The following is a 9,959-nucleotide window of genomic DNA, read 5'->3' as shown; positions in this document are numbered from 1 at the left end:
CGTCTCAATCGAAACTAAAACTACGGAGTAAACGGAGAAATAAATCGTAAAAGTCTATGCTAATTAACACCGGGTATCCAAACCTCCTTCATGGTCATGATTTTCTTGGTTTTATCTTGATAAATTATTACTGAATAAATTAGTTTGAGAATGTGCAAGGTTTGTCGATCAACAGCTGTTTTAATGTCTCTTCTCGTACTTTACAAAGCAAAGGCATAAGTTGTTCCCTCGAACTCCTTTCGACTGACTTAAGCTGCGTTCACATTTAACCCGAAACGTGTTCAGAATAAACATGTTTCAACGGAACACGTTTTATCTAAACATGCTTGTTATTGCATTGTTCACATTAGGTGTTAGTTTCAAACACGTTTCATGCCTGGTGTGTAATTTATGCAGCTTCACGGTTCTTGCATAAATCTTTACACTTAATTTAATCGTAAAAATATAGCTCGGAATTACGGCAATAAAGTTTCCATTAAATCTTTGTCTTTCTGTCTATTTTCCAGTCCTTCGATGAAGCAGGGCTTTAAAGCGTTTAGCAAGAAGACAGTATTGTCTGAATTTTCGCTATCAGTTGGTAACAGAAGATTTTTATTTTGTAAAATTTGTTTTTGCATTGCAATGCTGCAATGCTGCGCGCTTGTAGCCGCCGTCGTAAACTTTCGTGGCGATATTCTGCCAAATATTCTGCTTTCTATCCATTACCGATAATTCCGGCATATTGTATCGCTTTATTAGCCCATATTTTAAATAAACATTTGGTCATATAGAAAGCACAAATTTGAAGCTTTTGTACACTCGCCTCCTCACCGCATGTCCGCCATTTTTAACTTGTTTAGTCTGATCATGATTGAAACTACCTCGTAAGGTAGTTGCAATCATGATCAGACTAATCGTGTTTCAATCATGATTCGCGCAATGCACTGCCTGATGTGAACACTTTTCACAACGAAACATGTTTTATTCGTGATCAGAGTAATCATGTTTCGGCCTAATGTGAACGCAGCTTTACGTATTTTGAGGTGGACCAAATTTTGAAACCTTGGGAGCTATAAGCCGAAATTTTTAATCGCGGAAATCATTCTGAGCAAGAGAAACGTGTTCAGCACATACTTTTCACCTAGAAAAGTGTGTTTACCAACTTTTCCTCGAATTTGCCTACAGAGGTTCACTTTTGCGAAAGTTGTCCCAGTCTCCATTGTTTTTCTTTTCAACAGCAGTCCTAATTCAAAACATTTCACGCAAATATAAGAATTTATATGAAAATACACAATGCGATTAAAACTTGTTGTTTGGGAAGGAAGATATAGATTATGTTCATGTCCACACTAAAACGGAATCATTGCGACGGCTTATAATAACTCAAGTAAAAAAAAGGTAAAGCAACTTTAATTTATACACGGTTTGTGTTTAAAGCTAGAAGCTTGTGGGGCCGTGTATATGAAACAATTATAATAACTCAAGTGAAAATTCAACCTCTTTTTCCAGCCATAAGAGAGCTTCAATTATTTACACACCTTATCAACTCGGAACTGTTGATTTGCAGGGTTGCATCGGTTCAAGGGATCACGACACCAAAGATTTCCCCGTTGCGGAGTCAAGAAATTAGTCCCATTGGAGTAGAAGTACAAGTAATTATCCATTCTTCTTATTTAATACAGGTTTGGACGCAGAAAATTAGTCACAGTATCGTTTCTGCTAGCTGCCGTCGGAGCGATCGGGGCGCTTCTCCTGTCAGATAGAGCTGAATATGATAAAGGTAATTAATATTGAAACAAATACCACAAAGCAGTAATATGTTGCGTGCCGAAATACCGTTAAATTCCGGTTATAATTATAAGCCTCTCCACTTATAAGCACCCCCCGGTTATAGGCCCTTCTACCTGTAAACAAAAAATACATCCGATTATAAGCCCCCCTCTGCTGGATGACACTACTGAACAGGGCTAAATGTTGCTTTATTATGACTTAAATAGTGTTTCGATCAACACTCTCGTGTCTCGTTTCGAAACGTTTTTTTTATCCCGCTTATAAGCCCTCTCGGATATAAGCCCCTCCGCTTATAAGTCCACACAAAACCCCTTACGAACTTATATAAGCCCAGGGCTTATAACTGGAATTTTACGGTATTGGTAATTACACTCGAAGTTAAATAATTTTTTTTTAAAAAAAAGAATAAGAGTCATTTCAATGCATCCACAATTGTTTTTGCATCTTAGGAAAGGAGACCAGTTTTATGAAAACCCTAAAGTGGTCCGTGCATAACTACTAGTCATGAATTAGTTATGATCATACATTGAGCAACTTAGTTAAATGTTTTTTTTTTTTTTAAAGTTTCCGTTGTTTCATTATCATTAAAATAGATTCATTCGTTTGATTCATTCATCTACTTCATTTGTCACAAATAAATTACATTTGTCCTGAGTTATTTATGAATTCGAAGGTACGAGAAGTACGTCACATCGACTATAAAAGCACTCGGTGGACCAGTCCTTTTTGTTACTTCGCTGTTTGCACCACATTTTACCCATGCACTCATATATAACAAACGATAATTTTACTTTCCAACCCTTCTTCTTCTAACTTGTAAAAATTGAAATAAGACCAACTTGCAGTGTTTTGGTTGCCATTTGTGCAAACACTATTTTACTTAATAACGTGTATTTCTTTTTTTTCCATCAGGTTACATGGCTGGCAAAATCTTCATGGCTATTGTTGTTGCTGGGTTAAGTAATGAGATTGCATTTACACTGGTGTATGTTTACTCTGCAGAGCTGTTTCCAACAACTGTGAGGTGAAATTACAATAAGGTCGATTGCTACTAGTAGCTAGACTGGGAATTAATGCAACGTTGCATATTTTCACATCTAATAAACCAAACGCGAGGGCAGTATAGTGGGAATATCGGTCCAAGGTCGGCTGTAGAGAAAAGACTTTTGGTCCTTATTTTCCCAGTAAGTTTTCCCACAGCCTTGATATTGAAATAAAAAACGCTAACTCTCTGTACTCTTTTAAATCAAAGCTTAGGGATCATCTTCTTTTAAACTTTTAATCATTATTTTATTTAGTTTTCAATTTTATTTGTAAATATTAGTGTTAAGTAGATTTATTTTTTATTGTAAATAGTTTCTGAAAAGCCCTATGAGGAGATTACTATTAAAGTTCTTCTTCTTCCTCTTCTTCTTCTTCTTCTTCTTCTTCTTCTTCTTCTTCTTCTTCTTCTTCTTCTTCTTCTTCTTCTTCTTCTTCTTCTTCTTCTTCTTCTTCTTCTAAGTTACCGAGCGAGCAGGGATGGCGCAGTGGTGAGAGCGCTCGCCTCCCACCAATGTGGTCCGGGTTCGATTCCGGCCCGGTACCATATGTGGGTTGAGTTTGTTGTTGGTTCTCGTCCTTGCTCCGAGGCCCGGGTTCTCCGGTTTTCCTCCCTCCACAAAAACCAACACTTCTAAATTCCAATTCGATCGGGAATCCGAGGGCCACAGGTTTGTCAGTCGAAGACTGTTACGTGCAACCCTCGTAAAACAAAGTTGATTTATTTATTTATTTATTTATTTATTTATTTATTTTAAGCATGGTTAAAAGAAACTTATTACACAACTGAATAACACTTTTAAAGGGAATAAAAGCGGAAAAAAGAGAGAATAAAAAAGGGATTGTGACCGAGGCTCACCTGGTGTAAAAAGAATTCCGTAGCATTGTTTTAAACCAATTAAACGTATGGGAGGGGTTTTAATGCGAGTCAAGTTTTTATTTATTTACAGTAGACCCCCAGTAACTAGAACTCTGAAGGGAAACGAAAAACAGTTCGAGTTAGCGGCGTTTCGAGTTATTGGGGTCCATTGAATAAGACTGAAGAGTGGGTTCAAATCCAAGGAAAATGGAAGTTTGTTTGAGTAAGCAGGGTTGTTCGAGTTACCAGGGTTCTACTGTATTTAAATTGAGGGGGGAGAGGGGGGGGGGGGGGCAACGTCATGGAAGTTTATGCCGGGTAGCTGAGTGGTAGAACTAGCAGCCCGGCCAGGGTTAGGCGTTGAATTGCTGGGGGGTGGGGGTGGGGCAAAGTCAAGTTTTGGGTCATTGTCACCAGACTTTGCCAGTCACAGCAATATATGACATGGTATTTAAATGATGATTGTCTTGTTTTTGGCAGCTGGCTGCAGCCCTGTGTCAGCTTGGCTGTCGTCTGGGTTGAGTAGGCACTTCACTTACCCTCAGGGGAAGGGAGGGTGGCTGTTGGTAGATTTCAAGGCTTTCTGTCAGCCGGCCGGGTACCTTTGTTGAAACAAGGCAGTTATTATAATTTATGCTCTTCCCAGGTGGCCGTTATTTCTTAAAAACCAACTATAACTTTCCAAATGAGTATCACCATATATATAAATCATTCCCAGCAAAGGTGGGTACGAACCAGCCTAAGAGCAAATGGGGTAATCTGTGTCAAAAATTCCGAACCTGCGGTGGTTGGGTGGGAAAATGTTGTATGTTCCTCAGAGCACTGATGGAAAGAGGACAGTAACCTGGCCTCCCCTGCTTAAATACTGGCAGATTGAGGCCCTGGATGTTCCCCTCACCTAGCTGAGAGACTTGATATTAACAATACCCATAAAATAATTTATTTCCCCAGAGGTGGTGAATAAATATCCTTAAATGAATTTCCGCATGTTTTTAAATTTTGCATAGAAGGTATTTGTTTTTAAATTCATTTTCTGTAAAGCGCCACTGAGGTAATGAGAAAAAGTATTTAAAAATAATAATAATAATAATAATAATAATAATAATAATAATAAATAATAATAATCTACTAGAATTTTATCATTCAATTATTATTACAATGTTGATATCGTGCCAGAAATTTATATTTTTGAAATTTATATTTGTATAAAAATACTATTTATTACTAATACAAAGACGTTTTATTGACTTTTTAACAGCTGATTTTTATTTATGTATCTTTTTATCGATATGTGTTCATTTTTTAATGATTATTGTGAAATAAAGTTATTATTATTATTATTATTATTATTATTATTATTATTATTATTAAAGGTAAGTTCTAACTCAAATCTAATGTAACGATCACAAATTCTAGAACCCTTTGTCACTCTCATTTAGAGTGTCACTTCATCCATGAGAGGGCAATGGGGCATCAAAACCGAATTTAAAATCTCATTTGTAGCCAATAAAATATTGGAAATTCCAAGAGGTAAGCTGAGAGTAAATGCGTTATTACAAGCACATTAATGGAAATAAGAAAACTGAGTTAACGGTTTTTTTAGTGTTCTGGTGTAACGCACAACGGGACGTTCGAAACAAAGATATCTATGTTAATGTATGCCTTGTTGTATCTCTGTTGGTTGTCAGGAATGTTGGAATGGGTACATCAACGGCCAGTGCTAGAGTCGGTGCCTTTGTTTCTTCCTATGCTCCGCTTTTGGTAAGAGAACATTTTTTTGCACATGACGATCACGTACCTTGATTAACTTACAGTTATTCTTGCGCCAAAAATCCGTAGCATATTATGCAGTTACGATATCCCACGGGTCGCCGCATCCCACGTGCCGTAATCATGTGGTCAATGGCAAAGAGTTGTGCGACCAAAATGGACCTAAATTGATCCAGATTAGCTTTTTTATCACACTCTTTCGTTGAAAACGGAATTTTGCAATGAAAAATACGGCAAGAAGAAAGGAAAGACGGGCATATGGGGTTAAAACATCCATTATCGTGCGGTTAGTAATTAGCGGTTCCTTGGGTCATGCTTTTGAAAGCTTGTTTCTGACAGTTTACGGCGCTTCTGTGAAATTTGCCGAAGTTTGATGCACGCTAAGAGAGAATCGTTCCAATAACCCAAGCCAATTCTCGTTTATGTTTAATTAGAATATCTGAATGCATTTTTGACCGAGAATTGAAAAAATTGGAGTTACGCCACATGCTAAACACTGCCGTTGAAAATTACTATTAGAGGGTCTGGATGGGGGGGTCCACATGTCGGTAGTCGGTTAAAAATTCCTTACTTTGTCGGTTGTCGGTTAAAATTTTCGACCTTTGTCGGTTGTCGGTAAATCTCAGTTAATGAATAAAAGTGCAAGTTAATTATTAATATTTGTTATTTTATTTACGCAGTTTTAAGACTTTAAACTCTAGACGATATGAAAATTTGTAATAATTCATTATTTGGTTGCACTTAAACCTCGTTAACTCTGTGTTTTTTTAAGCAACGTGTTCGTCTAGTACCGATAAAATCAGTTTGCATCAGCAAATGCTCATCAAATATTACTTACACATCGAGCGAAACTGAAATTTGGACCGTTCTCAGAAAAGAATACATTTTAAAGGCAGTGTTATTCATTTACCAATAAAACAGAAAGATGCTTATAAACTCTTTTACTCGCTTCTTCTATTTGTAAAGGATTTTTCTTTTCAATTTTTGCTTTCCTGAGAAATGGAAGGTGTATAAAAACATTCCGTTCAACAAAACAGCAAATAAAAACGTGGAACCAAAGGTTAACCACGTTAATGTTTGAGCTTAATATGATGTACTTCACTACAGAACTACATGTGAAACATTTAAGACCATTTAACTTCGCTGCACACTAAAACTAATACGGCTAACAGAACGTTCCACACACCGTTGAGCTCACTGCTGCTTCCATCCGATATTAAATTTGGAAGCTCAAGCAGCCACTGCCCATCCGTTACAATTGCAAATGTTCGCATTTTTCCCGCAAGCGTTTTCGCCAAGCGAAATAACTACAGCGAGAACCCGCCAATGCCAAATTAATGCGCCTGCTCCTTTGGCCCTAAAAAGTCCGTTAGATGTTTTTTTTTAGCTTGGAAACACCTTTATGAGATTTTTTTGACTAAATTTTGAATTGGTGTGGTTACTTCTGAACTTGACATTTCCTAAGCTAGACATAAATTTAAAACGCTGTTCTTTCTGAATACAAACGTCCGTATAACATCGGACCATGTCGGTTGTCGGTTAGAATTTATTTGTCGCTAATCGGTAATTTTTTCCTTGTTTTGTCGGTAGTCGGTAATATTTTTCGCCCTTCGTCGCTAGTCAGTTAACCCCATTCAGACCCTCCTATTAAATTCAAATTTTTGTTGTCGTCAAAAAGTATTCCTGATCAGTTCATTTTTTTCAGTTGGAAGAGTTGCTCTAAGGCCCTGAAATTATATTCTAGCAAAAGAAAAAGTGTTTTTATGTTGACAGAAATAGAAATAAATGAAATATATTTTCTTTGTTTTCTCAAAATTAAAAGGGGGAACAAACTACATCAGGGGAAACAAACTACATCAGGTTTCTTATCTACCTTAAAGCTATTAATGAGCAAACAATGAAGGAAATCGATTTTTCAACTTCTGACACGAAACCAAGATTCTGCTTGGCCGATCGTGAAAGTCTTCTTTAACTATATTTGTTATGGAAGAAGCTATTTTTATGATTGCTATTATTCATCACCTGAGAAGTGCGATTTAAAACAAAACTTCGGTTATTTGTTCCCGTCTTAAATGTTTGCATTTACCAAAGAAGTTCCTGGTTAGGGTCAGGTCTAGAAAAAGGTATCGATTTTCCTGAAAAAACGGAAGGCAAAATCATAAATTTTGGTCTTAAATACGCTAACTGTTTAAGGATGCACGCCAGAGACCCTCACACAGATTTTCGGAGGCCTCCGGAGTTTTTTTCTATGCAAACAATATTATATATGGCATTTATGGATCTCAGGTCGCACATCATTAACCGTACCGTATAAAGCGCATTGTTATAAGCTCGACGTCGATCATCTCTCTTGAATGCAAAGAGCAGATGTTCCGTTTAGACATTCCTTCTGTGAAGCGATCAACTGAGTCGACTACTTCTTCCTACTTTTTAGATGTCCCAAATTCCAGAGCATATCACTGGGTAAAATCTCACACTGATCAAACTTATCAATTTTTATGCATTTCCATTTTGTTTTCATCAGCTCGACGTCCATCGTTTTTTGCCATTTGGAATAATGGCCGGCCTCGCTTTGGCAGCCGCCGCTGTGTGCATGACTTTACCAGAGACTTTCAACCAACCAACAATCGAAAATTTGTCTCAGGATAAAAAAAAGTCAAAGGAAGAACAAGACGAGAACAAAAATGCGAAAGATAACAAAGAAGAAGAAGCCAATTTAATGTGAATGCAATCCGAAGAACATTTACTGTTAAGTACACATGAGTGTTAATAATGGGTACCTTTCTAAAACGAATTGGTGAACACTATTGCTTTATTGCCTATTAACTCCTGACCTTTTCTTCGAGTATTCATAGTCTAGGGTGGAGAGGTGTTAGTCCTCGTAATGAAATAGCCCTTTTGAGGACTTAATAGAGCTTTTAAAAACTTGTTGGTCTTGTTGCATGTACATCGTATAACTTTTTAATTCTTTCTGATCTGGCCGAAAGTGAGCGAGCATGTTATACGAGCCGCGCAGCTAGCGGCTTCGCCTCTCGTAAATCGCGCTTATCCTGAGCCCCTGTATAACGGGAGCCGATGGAAGGAAGGCGATGATTTGCCATCCGAATTCCATCCCTAGTTTAACTGAGGAGGCTTCCATCTCAAACGGATGGGGGGCTCGTTGTTGAATCGAATTAAAGGAGACCAATCTGGGCGTGGTATGGTTTGTGTATTTAATACAATTTCCTGTTTGTGGTTACAAAACCAGCAAACGCTTTATTGAACTTAGATGTTTACAGAATTGTACTTTATATTATTTTTTACATTCAGCATTGCGTTGTAGATCATTTCGTTTGAAAATAGTGATTCGTATACAGTACACGTATCTGAAATGTTCAATGTAGGTCTCTACTGACAGACAGTGTCTCGATACTGTATATCAAGATGAAGTTAAGATAAAGTTAAACATGAAGTTTAAAGTTAAATAAGATGAAGTTTAAAGACGAGTAATAAAGGTGACGTTATTTTGGTGACCCCTATAATACGGACACAGTTTGCTCTTTCTCTATGGTTACCGTATTAAGGAGGTTAGGATTGAATGTTTTAAAGAATAAAAGTATGAAACACCTTTTACTCAAACTGTTTACGCAAAAGGGATAGAACTCGCTTAATGGTCAGCGGCTGTTAGGGCTGCATCCTATGCTGCACATAATGCCTTTCAAGTCATATTTTTTAGTCATAATTTTACAATTAGTTAAAGATTTTAACATTTTTTTATATCATAGATTATAATAACATTTTTATATCACTTATGTATATTTTTATTGTATTGATATTAGTATTAGTGTAGTTTTTAGTTTTTAGCAGTGTCCCCAAATTAGTATGGTGTGTTATTCCCAGGCTATAAGGTTTTCACACTTTAATAAAGTTCTCACTCACTCACTCACTCCATTCTCAGGTGTTCTACTCTTTTGCTTTTGCTTATGATTGACTGCTACGAAAACGTTATCGTTTGGGACAAGTTTGGGACTTTTGCATAAAAGAGCAGTCAAACTTGGTTGAAATTGATTGTACACTGATTGTACACTGAGGACTTGAGATGGATATCATGTTATTTAACCACTATTCACCGAAGTGGAGGTGGCTAGTAGTGGATATTTACCGAGCCGCGAATTGTTTTAGTATATACTAAAACAGTGAGATAACTTATATAGCTTGAAGGATGATTTTAGACTACTTTATTCCTTCAAGAGATTACAAAGGATATTTGGAGTTTGAGTAGCCAATCAGCGCGCGCCAAAAACGCTATACACTGTCTTATTATATACTTATTATTGATATTTAATGTATTTATGTTTATATTTGGCAGAATCACTTCATAGATTTAAATGAGATACAGTGTTATACCAAAGACAGTATACACATCAAATATAACTTTCGACCCCCCTCCCCCCTCTGTCAAATGATTTTTTTTTTACTTTGAGCCCACCATCTTTACATAAATGTTACTAAATGCCCCCCCCCCCCCCCCCACGGTTTT

At 37.0% G+C, this 9,959-nt stretch overlaps 1 protein-coding gene across 5 annotated transcripts in view; it reads left to right on the top strand.

Annotated features, from left to right (window-relative positions):
- LOC144651023 (organic cation transporter protein-like) overlaps window positions 1–9,959 on the top strand; it is a 65,904-nt gene that overhangs the window by 15,199 nt on the left and 40,746 nt on the right. For 2 of the 5 annotated variants that reach the window (XR_013570243.1, XR_013570241.1), the window contains exons 7-10: window positions 1,662–1,759; window positions 2,683–2,794; window positions 5,359–5,431; window positions 7,965–8,285. Coding sequence is in view for 1 of the 5 variants with exons in the window: in XM_078510883.1 (XP_078367009.1) it covers window positions 1,662–1,759; window positions 2,683–2,794; window positions 5,359–5,431; window positions 7,965–8,165 (484 nt within the window). In the remaining 4 variants the exon portion in view is untranslated. Of the gene's footprint in view, window positions 1–1,661; window positions 1,760–2,682; window positions 2,795–5,358; window positions 5,432–7,964; window positions 9,892–9,959 lie in introns of those variants that run through there. The other 3 variants (XR_013570240.1, XR_013570242.1, XM_078510883.1) reach the window with 3 other exon arrangements.

This window comes from Oculina patagonica, chromosome 4, assembly GCF_052425735.1.
Source record: "Oculina patagonica isolate OP01 chromosome 4, crgOcupat, whole genome shotgun sequence".
Lineage (NCBI taxonomy): Eukaryota > Metazoa > Cnidaria > Anthozoa > Scleractinia > Oculinidae > Oculina > Oculina patagonica.
Note: the sequence above shows the minus strand (reverse complement) of the source record. Positions and strands in the feature narration are given on the sequence as shown.